Source organism: Oryctolagus cuniculus, chromosome 10 (assembly GCF_964237555.1).
Source record: "Oryctolagus cuniculus chromosome 10, mOryCun1.1, whole genome shotgun sequence".
NCBI lineage: Eukaryota > Metazoa > Chordata > Mammalia > Lagomorpha > Leporidae > Oryctolagus > Oryctolagus cuniculus.
Genome location: NC_091441.1, coordinates 92,547,481 through 92,565,014, shown reverse-complemented (window position 1 = coordinate 92,565,014; position 17,534 = coordinate 92,547,481). Strand labels below are relative to the sequence as shown.

Sequence of the window (17,534 nt, the reverse complement as noted above, 5' to 3'; positions counted from 1 at the left end):
GGGAGTGCAGTGGAGGATGGCCCAGGTGCTTGGGCCCTGCACCCCATGGGAGACCAGGAAAAGCACCTGGCTCCTGGCTCCTGCCACCGGATCAGCGCGGTGCGCCGGCCACAGCGCGCCGGCCGCGGCGGCCATTGGAGGGTGAACCAACGGCAAAGGAAGACCTTCCTCTCTGTCTCTCTCTCTCACTGTCCACTCTGCCTGTCAAAAAAATTTAAAAAAAAAAAATGAGGTATCTAAATAAGAAGGAAAAAAATAAAAACCCAGTTTCAGAGATAAACCAATAGAAATAGACTCAGCAATGACACAAATGCTGGAAATAGACATGAATTTAAAATTTTAAAATGTGAAAAAACATAATGTATATGAGAAAATTGACAGTTTGAGATTCGATTATTGTTTACAGCACTTGTCTCTACTGTTGAGGAACAGCTTTTTTTTTTTTTTTTTCCCTCTGTTTGTTGAATTCTTTACTTAGTGGAGAGTTAAGCTTATGATTATAAATTGAAAGCGTCATTGTCAAAATTAAAAGAAAGAATAAGAAAGGGAGGAAGAGAAGGGTGGGAGTATGGGCAGGAGGGAGGGAAGTATCACTATGCTCCTAAATCTACATCTATGAAATACAGGAAATGTGTTCACTTTATATAAATAAAACAAGTGGGGAAAAAAAGAGCAGAAAAGGTGAACCACAGGCCTGAAGGTGCTTGTGCCCAAGCAGAAGGATGGAAGACGTAACAATGAGTTAGGTGAGAGGTGGCCCTTGTGGCACAGGAGGTTAACCTGCTGCTTGGGAACCTGCATCCCATATCAGAGAGCCTGGGGTCATCCTGTCTCTGCTTCCAACCCAGCTTCCTGAGAACGCGCCTGGGAGGCAGTGGACGATTGTTCAAGTACTTGCGACCCTGCTGCCACTGTGGGAGACCTGGATACAGATCCTTGCTCCTGCCTCTGGCCTGAGACAGCCCAGCTGTTGTGGGCATTTGGAGAATGAACCAAAGATGGAGGATTCTCTCCTTCTCTGCCTCTCACTCTACCTTTCAAATCAATCAATAAATAAATCTTAGTTAAAAAAAAAAAAAAGTCTTCAGTAGAAATACTAAAAATGAATGGAAATCCAAAGAATTCCTTTCATGGGCTGTGTGTAGACTCGGTATAATTGGGTTGAGAATAAGTTAATAGAATTACCAACTTGAAGATGGTTTAATTGACATTAAAAACAAAGTGGTTACAAGCAGAACAAAGGGGCTGGCCCTGTGGCTTAATGGGTGGGCCTGCAGTCTGCAACACCAGCATCCCATACAGGCACTGGTTCGAATCCTGGCAGCTCTACTTCCCATCTGGCTGCCTGCTAATGGCCTGGAAAAAGCAGTGAAGAGTGGCCCAGGACCCTGTGGAAGAAACTCCTGGCTCCTCGCTTAGGTCTGGCTCAGCCCTGGCTGCTGCGGCCATTTGGGTAGTGATAGAAGCTCTCTCTCAAATAATTAATTAATTAAAACCAAAAAAGCAGAACAAAGCATTCAATAGTTATGAGACAATACCAAATAGAACTATAAATTTAACATTGGAATCCCAGAAAGATAAGAGGGAGAAAACGAGATAGATCTTAGAAGCTCAGAGCACCTCAATCAGGATGAACACCAAGACAAGAACCTACATATCCATGGTCAGACACACTTGCACATGTCAAACTGCTGCAAACTAGAGATGGAGAAAAGATGGAAGGTTTACATTACAGTTTCAAGGGCACTGAGTGTGGTATCTTCTGTATTTCACTCTAGTACAGATATTAGTAGCAAGGACTTGGAGGCTGGTGCTGTGGTGCAATAGGTACATAGAAGTGCTGGTTTGAGTCCTGGCTATTCCATTTCTTCTTCTGTTTTAAAGATTGATGTTTTCATTTAAAGGCAGAGTTACAAAGAGAGAGGGAGGAAGAGGGAGAGAAACAGAGGGAGAGAGAGAAAAAGGGGACAGGGAGGGTGGGGGGGAAGAGGGAGAGAGAGAGGGAGAGAGAGAGAACTGATCTTCCATCTGCTGGTTCACTTCCTAAATGGCTGCAATAGCCAGGGTTGGGCCAGGCTAAAGCAAGGATCCTGGAATTCCATCTAGGTCTCCCACGTAGGCGGCAAGGGCCCAAGCACGTGGGCAATCTTCCACTGCTGCTCTACTTCTTATTTAGCTCCCTGCTAGTGTACCTGGGAAGGAAGTAGAACATGGCCACTACAACCCATATGGGAGAGTAGAATGGAGTCACTGGATCCTGACTTCTGCCTGGCCCAAACCTGGTGTTGGGTCCATTTGGGGAATGAACTAGTAGATTTAAGATCTATCACTCTATCCTTCACACTGTTGGTTTCTCTTTCAAATAAATTTTTAAAAAATGTCAAGGATTTGGAAATTAAACTGCCTGGGTTCAAATTTTGATTTCATTATTTATTAGCTCAGTTATCTTGCTCATTTTGAAATAATTAAATCATTCTCAGCTTCAATTTATTTATCTGTAAAGAATAATAATAATAGTAATAATAATAATAACCACATCAGAGGACACTCTGAGGATTTAGGCACTTAGAATACAACCTCATGCATGTAAAAAATCAAGATTATCTCCCCAGGTGATGCTGTGGCATAGTGGGTAAAGCTGCCTCCTGCAGTGCAGGCATCCCATATGGGTGACAGTTTGAGTCCTGACTGCTCCACTTTTTTTAAATAAATTTTTTTATTTTTCTTTATTTGACAGAGTTATAGACAGTGAGAGAGAGAGAGAGAGACAGAGAGAAAGGTCTTCCTTCATTGGTTCACTCCCCAAATGGCCACTACGGCTGGCACTGCGCCAATCCGAAGCCAGGAGCCAGGTGCTTCTTCCTGGTCTCCCATGTAGGTGCAGGGCCCAAGAACTTGGGCCATTCTCCACTGCTCTCCTGGGCCACAGTAGAGAACTGGACTGGAAGAGGAGCAATCAGGACTAGAACCAGCGCCCATATGGGATGCTGGCACTGTAGGCAGAGGACCAAGTGAGCCACAGCGCCCGCCCATGCTCCACTTCTGATCCAGCTCTCTGCTATGGTCTGAGAAAGCAGTAGAAGTTGGCCCAAGTCCTTGGGTCCCTGCAGCTTCATGAGAGACCTGGAAGAAGCTCCTGACCCCCATCTTCAGATTAGCTCAGCTCCACACCATCACGGCCATTTGGGGAGTAAACCAGCAGATGGAAGACCTCTCTCTGTCTGCCTGTGCCTCTCTGTAACTCTGCCTTTCAAATAAGTAAATAAAAATCTTAAAAAAAAAAAAAAGAAACACCAGTATCTACCATAGTACGTTTCAGAAATTGTCCAATGAATAGGCCCTGAAGATGATAAAGATTAGATGTGAATAAATTATAAGAAGCTATTTCTCAGAGTAAATTTCCAAGTTTTTCAAAGTGATATTGATAAAAGGATAACAATAAAATCCATTTAGAAAGTTCTTAAAGTTATCAAAACTATCAATAGTAGCAACTGAAAAAGACATTCATTAGATTGCATAAATTATCGAGTTGTAGTCTATCTTGAAAATGGGGAGAAATACCCAAGTAAAATAAACACACTTGATTGCCCCAAAACTAGAAATAGCTCTGATGTCAATCAACAGGAGGATGGATGCACAGTGATATTTTCATACAATGGAACACTTTTAGCAAAAAAACAGAAACAAATTACCACTGAGGGGATAGCAGGGATGAATATTGCATAGGAGAAGGCTTAGACAAAAGGGTTCATGCAGTACGTTGCCATTAAATGAGCTTTAGAAAAGGCAAAACTAGGGGCGGCACTGGGGCTCAGCACATAAAGCTGCTACCTGCAACACCAGCATCCCACACCGGTGCTGCTTCAAGCTAGTTCTGCTCAGCTCTCTGCTAATGCACCTGGAAAAGCAGTGGAAGAGGCCCAGGTGCTTGGATCTGTACCCACTTGGGACACCCAGAGGTAGCTCCTGGCTTCTGGCTTCTGACTGACCCAGCTCTGGCCATTGCTGCTATTCGGGGAGTAAACCAGTGAATCGAAGACCTCTGTCTTTTGCTCTCTGTAACTTTGCCTTTCAAATAAATAAATCTTTAAAAAAAAAAAAAGAAAAAGAAAAGGTAAAACTAACTTAGGGTGAGAAATAAGCAGAACAATGATTTTCTGGGGTTAGGTGAAGGAACACTGAGGGAACTTCTGCAGGGGGGAGGGGGGGTCACACTGGCAGAGATTTGGAATGCACAGGTGTATACCAAATGGTACACTGAAGTTTTGTGTATTTCAAAGAAAGTGAATTTCACCTCAAAAGAAGAAACAAATAAATAGCAAATGTAAAAAGATAAGCATGCTGCAGTATTTGGGAGTAATACATTCATGTCTGCAACTTACATTGAAATGCATCAGATGGCTGGATAGATTGATAGAGGGTTGGAAGTCTGATAGAGCAGCAAGAATAAAGCAGAACTGTAGAAATCTAGGAGGTGGTAGCTGCATTTGGTGCTTACTATAAAATTCTTTCAACTTCTCCATATGTTTGAAAGCTTCCCAATAAAATAATGGAAAAAACAAATACTTTATGGCCTTACCAACGCCGAGAGTTGTTCACAATCACTCCGTTATCGATGGAGAATGCATCTGTTGGTAACCCAGCAATATTCCAGGCTCTGATTTTTACTGGATCACCCAGGGTCTTACTCAGCGAGAATTCCTCTGAACATGGGATTTTCTTCTCCTGTAAGGAATTAACAAAAATCTGATGTCTTCTGTTATATGGCTAATTGAAATATTTTGAAAATGAGAATACTTATTTAACTGTCATCAGGTATGCTTAATAATTCTAAGGTACAGAAAACAAACAACTAAAAGTCAAACCATGGAAGTATTCTACTGATCAAACAAGAAGAAAAATTTCAGTTATTTCTTCCTTTCTCTGTCTTTGTCATTCTTTCCTCTCAAATATCCCACAGCATACTCTGCAAGCGCAGGAAAAAGTATGACCTTGCACAACTTGCTCCAATCTTGCGTGCACGTTTGCCGGAAGCCAGAAGTGAAAGCCCCGAGGTAGGCTATGACTCCCGCGGACACTAACACGTCGCCAGTTAAATTTTCATACGTGATCTGAAGGTCGTCTGCAGCTTGGGACCACCTGTGAGGTCAACCAGAGGCAAAACAGAGTCATAACAGGACACAGTAACTGAAAGGACAAGGGGCTTCCAGTCTACATTCTAACTGTTTAAAAAAAAAAAAAAAAAAAAAAGCTATGAAGTGATGGGCACTTTGCTTCCCTGTAAGGAGATGAGGGCTGAGCCATGCTAGCTCTAATGTGATAAAATATCTACATTCTAAGAATGACATCTTAGCTTTCATTACTAGTGGATATCTCTTGCAGGATATGGCGCTTCAAAATAAGCTCCAACAAGCTAACAAAACACCAGCATCTTGTCAAATCAGTTTTCTCTAGGATGATTTGACCTACTGGCTCTACTATTTGTATTCATTAGGCTATGAAGTGGAACATTTGCAATTCATTACCAGAAGCTACATCTAAGTTGTATGGAAGCTGACAGACTATTGGTAAGGATAATAGTTTTTCCATTTAATGGAAACCTTACAATAAAAAATTCTATTCCTCAATATCTAATTATACTACAACACACTGTCAAAGACATATCACCTTACCATGCTGCCATGTAACAAATGTAATTAACAAATGAAATAGCTGGCAATGCAGTCCAAGGAGATTAGAATAAAGCTAATTGGACTCCTAAGCATGAATTTCAAAGTTCTTTTGTACCAAACATAAACTTATCTTTTAATCTCGCTTCCCATCAAGTTTTCAAAGTGCACTCAAGTCTTCTTTGATTTTACAACTCATGCATGCACTACTCCTCCAAAACATTTCACTATAAAATATTTTGAACATATATAAAATTGGCAAGAATGCATAATGAACACCCACATACTCACCACCTAAAAAAGTTACCATTTCCCTGATTTGCCTTAAAAAGAAAAAAAACAGGAAAGCAAACTGCAAATACCATCCTTGATAAGGACAATCCTATTTGGAAGAGGCTAGCCAGGTCCCGTGTAGAATGTCCCACATTCTCAAGCCAGCATTGTAGAACCAGTAATCTTAATAAATGCCCAGAGAAGGTCACAGATTTACACCTGGCATCCTTAAATGTCAAAATGAGTAGAAATCCGACCTTGATTTTTCTCCACCCAGTCCTCCAATCAGTTTTGAAGCTCTTTCAAGTTTCTTAGCACAGAGTTCCACCTGATCTTCTAAAGCAGCCTTTTCCTCTGTTTTCTCAGAAAACGTCTTTTGCAAATTTTCCAGATGATGTTCTACTGCTGCCAGTTCCCCTCTCTTCTGATTCAAGAGTTCCATGGTCTCAGCTAAAGACTTCTGGGCTTCTGTTAGGCGAGCTTTCTTAGGGGCCACAACCTGTTTGGGAACAAAACACAGATGTGAGGTGTGCAAAGTAAACCTGACAACTCTTTGAGTCCTTTACAGATACAATGGATTCGAAATGCATTATAAAGAAAAATTACACAAAATACACATCTTGCCTTAATTCTTACATCATTTTTACACACAAAGTAAAATACATCTACATGTTTCATAAAACACATAAGGTCATCTGACTGGTGAGATGTCATCTATAAAATAGATCATTCTGGTCTAACGAAACACCACAATGTATAGCAAAATACCTTTAAGTAATGAGAACTTGCCACTCCACTGCCAAAACAAACAGAAAAGTAATAACAAATAATAAGTGTTAAAAATACATCAATGCATTTTTGTGTTGGGTGTTTATTTTCTTCCTTCATTCTTTTTCCCTTTCCATGTCTAAGATCTGATAGGTCAGCCTAAAATATCCATCTGCCTTGGGGGGATGAGGATGGTGACAGTGGAAATATCAAGAAGAAAACCTCCATGTTTAGCTTCACGACCAAAATGGAATTTTTCTTAACCAACTTGCAAAGCTCCACTTCGTTGGGAGAAAAGGACCTTCCTAAAGTTGTTATTTTCTTATCTCATCAGTGTACCAAGAACATGGTCTGGCCAACTTGACCACTGAATGTGCGACAAGCTACTGCTAAGAGGAATTAGAAGATGACCGAAGAGAGCCTTCTTCTGGTACACTGCCGTGAATGAAGCTGGATTAGGCCAAGAGGGAAGAGAGAGCAAAGTGCCCGGTGTCAAACGCCCTGCACTGACACCTCAGGGATAAAATCCAGGAGGGAGGAACACACGAATTCAGCAGACAGCAAGTGGAAAGCCGCTTTTCCTACTTTGCAATTTGGAAGAGACACTGCTGGGTTATCTCCCTTCTCCCTCCTGTATGAAATGGGGCAGCTTCAACAGAATAAAGATGGCAGTGTGGAATCAGGGTGGGAAGGCAGGAATAAGCCTCGCTGCTCTGGTGACTCTGCTCTGTAGAAAGGATCTAGAAGGTTCCATATACCCCACGGGATGGATATGTGGCAATTAGCTACGCTGAGAGCCAGCAGACCTGCCACGACTGCTACTATATGGGATGTAAGAAGTTCAACAGAAGGACCTCCCAGACAAAATTAATTTATTTCTTTAACAGTTTATACTACTCTAACCATCGAAGTCCCCACCCTCTATCTCATTTAGGCGTTTCTTCCCAGTTGTTACAGCCTGGTCACTCATGCTATCCTCAGCTTGATCTAAATTGTTAACTAGAGTTTCTGCTTTCCTGGCTGGAATTTTGCAAGCTGAGGGCCAGGCCTGTGTATCCTGGTCCTTTGCCAGTCACACATAAAAAATGCTGTGAATTATTCCCTGCTCTTCCAGGAGTTTGGCCCTGGAGTGCTCCATCAAAGTCTTACCCTTTCAACATGTGCATGGCTTCAGAGGATCTTAACATGCTTTGCTTCTTAATCCTACAGACCTTCTTACTTCTGATCCTTTGAATTGGCTTCTATATATAAATATATATTTCATATATATTTATACTATATATTTATTATATAAAAATTTATATATATATAAATAAGTATATATATATATATAAACTTATTTGAAGGGCAAAGTGACAGAGAAAGAGAGACAGGGAGAAAGAGATCTTCTATCTGCTAGTTCACTCAACACTGGTGAAGCCAGAGACCCAGAACTCTCCCACCAAGGAGGGGTCCAAGTATTTAGGCCATCACACACTGCTTTCCTAGGCACATAGGCAGGGAGTTAAGTCCTGGCTGCTCTGCTTCGAATCTGAACCACTACCCTAATACAGGATGCTGGTGTTGCAAGCCACAGCTTAACCTGCTGTGCCATATTGCCAGCCACTCAATCAACTTTTTTTTAAGATCTTATTTATTTATTTGAGAGGTAGAGTTACAGACAGTGAGAGGGAGAGGCAGAGAGAAAGGTCTTCCTTCCATTGGTTTACTCCCCAGATGGCTGCAACGGCTGGAGTTGAGCCTATCTGAAGCCAGGAGCCAGGAGATTCTTCTGGTCTCCCATGTGGGTGCAGGGGCCCAAACTCTTCGGCCATCTTCTACTGCTTTCCCAGGCCACAGCAGAGAGCTGGATTGGAAGAGGAGCAGCCAGAACTAGAACCAGCACCCATATAGGATGCCGGCGCCGCAGGCAGAGGATTAACCTACTGCGTCATTGAGCCGGCTCCATCAATCAACTTTTTAATATGCCACTTTGCCCTTGATGCTTTGCCTCTGTCTCGTTCACCACAGATCCAAACAGATCCGGTCACAGTACAGTACTCTCCTCATCCACTAGGAGCCCCATCGATATCTCGTGCTTGCGCTATGGCAGGCTAAGTTCTCGCTGGCATCACTTTGAGAGACACTTAACTAGCAAATACATGTGCAGATTCTAGTTTCTTGGGAATATTTCAGGAGAAATTGGATGTGCTCATCCTCAAAATACCTTTGCAACTCTGTCATACACTTCCATAGCCATGATCCACTTACACAGACCCTCAGCGGCCGAAGAAGCCTTGGCGACCTTGGGGGGGTCAAACTCAGGGTTTGTTAAGTATTCACCTCGAATCTTCTGCATGATGGTCACCTGGGCGACAAACGGTCAGACTTCAGAATCTCAATACACACCCCAAAGCTCAGAAGATGAAAAAAGCCAGACAACACAAACATTCGTAGGGCAAAGTTATGTTGTTTTAAAAATATTTTGAGATAATTTAAAAACAAGCCAAACTGTCATAGAAATGTAATATTTGTGAACAAAATGTGCACATTTATGTTTCTTCCAAAATCTTAAAAAACTCAGTTAAGAGAATAAAGAGAAAGGAATAATTAAACATAAATATAAGCAAATAAACAAATAACTAAAAGTTTGGATGGAAAGGAAATGTACAACTTTTTTTTTATCTTACGTTTCCATATCAAGTTTCTTCACAAATAATTTATTACAAAACAGAGAACTCTTTCAAGTCAATAATATACTAAAAAGTAACTTATTAATTTTCTAGTTATCCAAAAGGAGACTGGCTCCATGCATTATGAAAATACATAATATAGTCATTAACAAATGTAATATCCCTTCATTAATCATCTTAATCCTAAAAAGTGGACCATCTCCTGATGGTTGATAAAGCATTACTCAATGTTAAAGATCTTACATATCTTTTGACAGTTACATTTATAGAAAAAAATCCAAAGCAACTCACTGGAATGTTGTCCTTGTCATATTCTTTCAACTCTCTTAAGAAATTTATATCTCCCAGAAGTTTTTTGCTAGGTCCCCAGTAATCTAGTATCTATAAATAAAATGTATGGAAATTTACTGAATTACAATTAAATATGTTGGATATAAATTTTTCCTGAAGTGTAAGATATGTTATCAAGAGAAATTATATATAACCTTTCTTTTTTTTAATGATTTTATTTACTTATTTGAGAGGTAGAGTTACACACAGAGGGAGAGGAGAAAGAGCAAGGTCTTCCATTTGCTGGTTCACTCCCCAAATGGCCACAACTGCCGAAGCTGGGCTAATCCGAAGTCAGGAGCTTATTCTGGGTCTCCCACACAGGTGCAGGGCCCCAGCACTTGGGCCATCTTCTACTGCTTTCCCAGGCCATAGCAGAGAGCTGGATCAGAACAGGAGCAGCCGGGACATGAACCGGTGCCCATATGGGATGCCAGCAGCACAGGTGGATAATTAGCCTACTATGCCACAGCCCCAGTCCCTATGCATTAACTTTTGAGATTCAAACTTATATCTCCTTGGAAACTAAGTCTCCTGTCCACTGGACTACATTAAATATATGAAATATTTAAAATATGGAATGAACTTATAGATTGAATTGTTTTGATGAACAGGTGTTCAGCCTATCGGTTAACATGTCTGGGTTTGGAGATACTGCTGTGAGGTAGCAGGGTCAGGCTGCTGCCTTTAATGCCAGCATCACATAGGAGCACTGATAAGTCCTAGTGGCTCAAGTTTGAGTCCCGTGTCCGGGAGCTGGACTGGGAAGGCAGGGGAAGGTGACCAAAATAATTGGGCCCCTGAACCTCATGGTTCCTGGCTTGTTGCAGCCATTTGGGGAGTGAACCAGCAAATAGAAGTTCTCTGTCTTTGTTTCTCCCCCTCTCTTTAACGCTACCTTTCAAAGAAATAAATTAATCTTAAAAAAGAGAGGGGGGAAGTAGGGGTAGATGTCTGGGTTCTATTCCTGCTTGTAGCTCCTAACTTCAGCTTCCCACAAATGAAGACCCTAGGAGGCAGGGGTGATGGCTCAAGTAACCAGGTTCCTGCCATCCATGCTGAGGAGCTGGACTGAGGCCCCAGCCCCTAGCTGTGGCTTGGGTCAGCCCCTGGATAGACTGGGCATTTGGGGAGAGAACCAGAGAATGGGAGCCCTGTCTAGCTGCCTTTCTCTCCATGTGCCTCTCAAATTAAATAAAACATTAAAAGGGCAATGATCTGATTATTTATTTTGAAAACTTGAGGGGTTGGCACTGAGGTATAATGGGCAAAGCCTCTACTTGCGGTGCGAGCATCCTATATGGGCACCAGTTCTAGTCCCAGATGTTCCTCTTCTGATCCAGTTCTCTGCTAATGGCCTGGGAAAGCAGTAGAAGACGGCTCAAGTCTTTGGGCCCCTGCACCCACTCCTGGATCCTGGCTTCAGATCGGACCAGCTCTGGGTATTTCAGCCATTTGGGGAGTGAACCATCAGCAGATGGAAAACCTCTCTCTCTTTCTTGCCCTCTAACTCTGCCTCTCAAATACGTAAGTCTTCAAAGACAAAAGAAAACTTAAGAAGAGCAATTAGCATAAACTATTAAAATTTAATAAAAGAAAATGTTTTTATTCCTTTGATTTTTTTCTTTGACTTTTTCAAACATAAAAACAGCAGACATTGTTTTTCCTCAGAGATAACCTCCTCACCTGTGTAAGATCTCCAGATGAAGTAAAAACAGGAGATAGAAAATCGAAGATTACGTGCTATTTTGCCAGTTATAGGGAAAGTGGATGCTGGTAAAAGATGCTGAGTAGTTAGCTGAACATTCTTTTTCCTGAGTCCAGAAGCCTGATGTGTGTGTGTGTGTGTGTGTGTGTGTGTGTGTAATGAGAGTAACTTGGTAAGAAAAGAGCCTATTTATTTCCTTAACTATCTCAATGAAGAACAGAACTGCCAGTTCAGTAACTCAAATCCAGATACTGTAAAAACCTGAAGAAACACATCTGTAAATTTAATGTAAGAGGGATACTATGGCTTCCTTTTTAAGAGATGCAGCCTTGATTAATAATGATAACAGCCGCAACATTTATTGTGTGCTTACTCTTTATGAGAATCTACTTAAGAGCTTTCTATGAGTATTATAACTAATTCTGGTTCTCACGTTAACTTTGTGAGAAAGGTACTAAGATTATGCTCTTTTTACAGAAGTTAAGCACCTTGTTCAAGGTCACACGGCTAGTGGCATGTATTCCGACACTCTGACACCAGAGAACTTGCTTTTATCAACTTCACAGTCACTGCTCAACTCAGCAGCCTTATTCAAATGCTCAGAACCAACATCTAAAGGTCACAGGCCGTGTTTTCAAAAACCTTGGCTGGCCAAGTGCAGGTGCTCTCAGCACTCATTCTATTCCAGCCCCTCAACAGCAGGGAGTCCTACACACACAGAGAAGGAGATGGAAGCAACGGGAACCACCTTTCCTGACACTATATTGCCTCAACTTTACCCTGCAACACATATTGCTATGGTTTGGATGATAAATGTCTCCCAAAGGCCCCCGTGTTAAAGGATTAGTCTCTCAAGTCTTATGTTAATGTACTAAGAGGATGGGAACTTAGTGCAGGCTGTGTTTGCAGGTGGGGACTTGGGAGGCGACTGGCTTGGAACGATTAGGGAGGTGCCCTCAGGGCTAGATCTTGGTGGCTCTGTAAGCGACCCTCAGAGACAATTGCATGCCCTCCTCACTGTGTGCTGCATTGTGCTGCCTCAGGACTCTGCTGAGTCAACAGGCTTACCCGGCTCATACTGCAGGACTCCAAAACTGTGAGCCCAAATAGACCTTTTTTTTTTTCACAGAGGTAGTCTCAGGTATTTCATTATAGTGAGGAAAAAAGCAACTGACTAATACACATCAAGGCATTATTTTCCATAGTTCAGCTCTATCCCTTCTGGAAAACAGTGCTTCTTTCCTGGATTGAGTACTGTTGATATTTAATTAGATACGAATTGCTGCCAACAAGTTCTGTACATTTATGAATGTGATTTAAATCTGTGTGCAGTTATTACCTTCCCTCCAGTTCCTGAAGGATCTGAAATTTTTTCTGGTTTTATATCTTTCATGACACAAATGGCAGCCATAACCAATTTAACACCAGATGGAGGATTCTTCATTGATTTCACAATTGCAATATCAGCTGGCTAAATCAAAAGAAAACGGAGCATCTTCAGAACAGTTGGTTTTTTTTTTTTTTTTTTTTTTTTTTTTTTTTTTTTTTTTTTTTTTTTTTTTGACAGGCAGAGTGGACAGTGAGAGAGAGAGACAGAGAGAGAAAGGTCTTCCTTTGCCGTTGGTTCACCCTCCAATGGCCGCCGCTGCAGCCGGCGCACCGCGCTGATCCTGGCAGGAGCCAGGAGCCAGGTGCTTTTCCTGGTCTCCCATGGGGTGCAGGGCCCAAGCACCTGGGCCATCCTCCACTGCACTCCCTGGCCATAGCAGAGAGCTGGCCTGGAAGAGGGGCAACCGGGACAGAATCCGGCGCCCCAACCGGGACTAGAACCCGGTGTGCCGGCGCCGCAAGGTGGAGGATTAGCCTATTGAGCCACGGCGCCGGCTCAACAGTTGGTTTTTTTAAACTATGAGAGCTTTAAAAGTAATGTTGAGAGAAAATAAAAGTATCTCTTTTCACTTAAAATTGTATATATTTTGTTTTATGTGGTTGTCATGTTTGGACATTAGCTTGGATGTTGACAGTACCCCAATGATCCATGTGTTAAAGGCTCAGTCCCCAAAGTCTAATATTCATGGTACTAAGAGGGTGGGAGTTTAATCCAGTTATGGTGTTTAGAAGAGGGCTCTCTAGAAAGTGATCAGATTGGGTCATTAGGGTGGAGCCCCATGATTATATCCTGGTGCTTTTATAAGAGGTCACATAGACACAGACATAGATAAGTGAGCTCCCTCTTGTCATGTGAGGATCTGGGCTACCCTGGGACTCTGTAAGCAGCCAACTCTTCACCAGAGGCTGAACCATCGGGGCTGCTTATCTAGACTGTGAACCTCCAAAACTATGAGCCAACGTCTATCTCTTTCCTTTGTAAGTATTAGCAGGGAGCTGGATCAGAAATGGAGCAGCCAGGACATGCACTGGTACCCATATGTGATGCCAGTATTGCAGGAGGTGGCCTTACCTACTACACCACAATGTCAGCCCCCAAATGTATTTTTCTAAAATGGTATCTGTTATTATGACAGCTACTATAGATTCACTCCAGTATCCTTCTGATACCGCCTGCAGTGTTGCAAATGCTGCGAAGCTAACAACTGAGTATCTGAGTATTGCATGCAACTAGAGTTCTGGGTGCAAATTAGGTTCCACTGTGAGATCACTCGAGTTCCACTAGAATTCAGGGAGGAAAAAGTAGGAGGGACACATCCATTTTGCTCATATGAGTAGGTGGATGCAGGCTAGCTCTGTGGGAGGCTCTGCAGACTGCCCGCGCAGGGGCTGCGCCTCTGGTAGACAGTTTCCAGTCTAGCTCTGTGAGTCATTCCTGGCAGCTCAGCCTTGAACTGGTTTCTGTAGCCTGTCCAACAACTCTGTAACCCTTGTCTGCTTATACTAAATTCTCTTCTCTGAAACTGAACTCCAATCCATATAATACAGTATCTGATGCCAGCAAGAGTACAGACAACAGGCGGTCAGTGAAAATGAAACCTAATACTAGAGATCTGAATGGGTGAGGTTTGAAAGCAAGAAGACTCCTGTATCAGAAGATGGAGTGCTGACAAACAGTTATTTAATTAGCACCTCTAGTTTAGAGTGCCTGTTAGAAACAAGGCTTGATGGGGACTGGGGGTGGGGCAGACCAAACAGCAGGTTATGCCATCACTTGGGATGCTTTTATCTCATACTGGAGAGCCTGGTTTGAGTCCTGGCTACTTTACTTCCAACGGAGTTCCTTGCTATTGTTCCTAATGCAGTTGACGGCCCACGTATTTGGGCTCCTGCTACCCACAGAGCAGAACTCAATGGGGTTACTGACTCCTGGCTTCACCCTGGCCTAGCTCTGGCTATTGCTGGCAAATATTTGGGCAGTGAACCAGCAAATGGAAGGTCTCTTTCACTCTCAAATAAACAAACTAATTAAAATACACAAGGCTCTGTCAAACTAAGTGACTGCTATATTAAACCTGTAAGGATAGAATGAAGAAAGAGCATAGGGCAGCACACGGCTTTTAAGTGTGTCAGGGAGTATGAGGAAAGAACATAATAAACTCAGGGTTTTAAGTTTCTGCCTCATGGCACAGTGAGAGCACTAGGAGTTCCTATAAATAACCTAAAATAATCTGTCCTGTAACTACAGGGCTGATGTTACTGAAGATCACAGAGAATTTGACCCTGAAAGATTCTGACTAGATTGAGTCCACAGTCTTGTCAGTCTCTCGTGTGAAAGTTAAAGCAGTGATTAGGCAAGAAAATAAGAGCAGGGTCTGAAGATCCCGAGTTATCATTCAGCCCTCAGGCCTGCGTAATCAACACAGTCTCTTTTGCTCTGTTGCATGAGGTTGCTTAGTCTTGGTCAAGTACTCTATAAAAAGTCACATATAACACAGTGCGAGGCAGGCAGCTGCCACGCACAGCCGTATTGGAAAGGACTTTGAAGTTGTTCTGTGCAGATAGCCCTGCAGGCTGCAGAGCTATCCTACCTAATACGTGCCTCCTGGTTCATGTTCAGAGCCGTTTTGGCCTCTCAGAGACTGTTTTTCCCATTTTTACTAGAATATTCTGAATGGATATTATAAATAATATGCAAAAAGCAAAAAAAAAAAACATAAAAATAATGTATCGAAGAACTGAACGTCAAGCTTTACATCAGTCACAAAAGTGACAGAATCCCCCCCACTGAAATAGAATCGCACCTCATCAAGCAAGGACCTCACAGTTTCACTTTGTGGATGAACCTCAGGGAGCTGACTCAGGCACTTGCCTTCAGTGTGTCCAGTGCAGACAAAGCTGCTTCCAGGGCTGGGATGGCCTCGGCGAGGTCACTCTCACACTCGTTTTTCAGAGCTTGAGCTTCGTCGGCCTTTCCACTGGCTATCTCCTCATCTAATTTCACAAACTTTCTTTTTGCTTCCACTTGTGCAGATTCTATCTCAATAACCTAAAGAAAAGAAGGGAAAAATAAAGATACCCCTTCAGTCATCCTACTGCTTTCTAAACCCTACAGTTTACAAAAGAATATTGGAAAATTAGAGAATATAGCACATCATTATAAGAACAGACAGGTCTAGGATAAAATGAAGAGAAATGCAGATAAAAGAGACCTAATCCGGAAATGGGCTTTGTCCCTCCTCTCACAAACAACAGAATACCCATGGGACCTTGGGCTGGACCGTCAGCACAAAAGGATAAAGTTCCTAAACTTTGGGAGTCAAAATTAAGGCTCATTTTCAAGGGTAATTTTACATTTTTCAATTGTTCTTTGACATCAATAAAAAGCACTCAGGATACTCTACCTGCATCATATGTGCATTTTCAATTTTAGCTTCCTCCAATTTGGGCTGTAATTCAACAAGCTCCAACTGCATCTCACCAACCTAAATAGAACATTGGTCATTAAATCTCCATTGCTATATAACTGCTGAAACCAAACACAGCAAGTAGACATTTAAATCTATCATAAACTATTGGGGCAGTAAATCTTAACTTTTTTTTCTGAGTTCTCTGCATGATCAACAAGATGCTAAGAGCATGACCAGTTCTCTACACGAAAGACTTTAGCTTCCTTGGGCACTGACAGACTGCAGTCCCCATGGAAGACACAGATAGAAAAGAAGGCAGCAGCCAAGGATATCCCTATATTGCTATGACAAACCAACCAAACCTCTAGTATGTATACTGAGTTAACACTAGTAACTATTACTAGCACTGACTCATTTCAAAAACACCAAATACTTTAAAAAAAATTATTGTCGTGGCCGGCGCCGCGGCTCACTAGGCTAATCCTCCGCCTAGCGGCGCTGGCACACCGGGTTCTAGTCCCGGTTGGGGCGCCGGATTCTGTCCCGGTTGCCCTCTTCCAGGCCAGCTCTCTGCTGTGGCCAGGGAGTGCAGTGGAGGATGGCCCAGGTGCTTGGGCCCTGCACCCCATGGGAGACCAGGAAAAGCACCTGGCTCCTGGCTCCTGCCATCGGATCAGCGCGGTGTGCCGGCCGCAGCGCGCCGGCCGCGGCGGCCATTGGAGGGTGAACCAACGGCAAAGGAAGACCTTTCTCTCTGTCTCTCTCTCTCACTGTCCACTCTGCCTGTCAAAAAAAAAAAAAAAAAAAAAAAAAAAAAAATTATTGTCGTAAAACATATTCAACGTAAAATTTATCACAAATCTTACATTAACCATTTGTTAAAAGAAAAATCAACCCAGACTTAATACATACTCTCAAATGCCAAAAAAACTAATTAAAAATAAAACATGGGGCCGGCGCCGCGGCTCACTAGGCTAATCCTCCGCCTGCGACGCTGGCACATCAGGTTCTAGTCCCGGTCGGGGCGCCGGATTCTTTCCCGGTTGCCCCTCTTCCAGGCCAGCTCTCTGCTGTGGTCAGGGAGTGCAGTGGAGGATGGCCCAAGTGCTTGGGCCATGCACCCGCATGGGAGACCAGGAGGAAGTACCTGGCTCCTGCCCTCGGATCAGCGCGGTGCGCTGGCTGCAGCATGCTGGCCGCGGCAGCCATTTGAGGGTGAACCAACGGCAAAGGAAGACCTTCTGTCTGTCTCTCTCTCTCACTGTCCACTCTGCCTGTCAAAAATAAATAAATAAATTAATTAATTAATTAATAA

At 42.8% G+C, this 17,534-nt stretch overlaps 1 protein-coding gene across 1 annotated transcript in view; it reads right to left on the bottom strand.

Moving 5' to 3' along the window:
- Window positions 1–17,534, bottom strand: part of DNAH12 (dynein axonemal heavy chain 12) — a 198,613-nt gene that overhangs the window by 54,786 nt on the left and 126,293 nt on the right. Inside the window, exons 48-55 of the mRNA XM_051852268.2 lie at window positions 16,214–16,294; window positions 15,678–15,858; window positions 12,760–12,887; window positions 9,674–9,763; window positions 8,917–9,057; window positions 6,200–6,441; window positions 4,992–5,139; window positions 4,580–4,725 (exon numbers count right to left, since the gene is read on the bottom strand). Of these exons, the coding sequence (XP_051708228.2) occupies window positions 4,580–4,725; window positions 4,992–5,139; window positions 6,200–6,441; window positions 8,917–9,057; window positions 9,674–9,763; window positions 12,760–12,887; window positions 15,678–15,858; window positions 16,214–16,294 (1,157 nt within the window). The remainder of the gene's footprint in view (window positions 1–4,579; window positions 4,726–4,991; window positions 5,140–6,199; window positions 6,442–8,916; window positions 9,058–9,673; window positions 9,764–12,759; window positions 12,888–15,677; window positions 15,859–16,213; window positions 16,295–17,534) is intronic.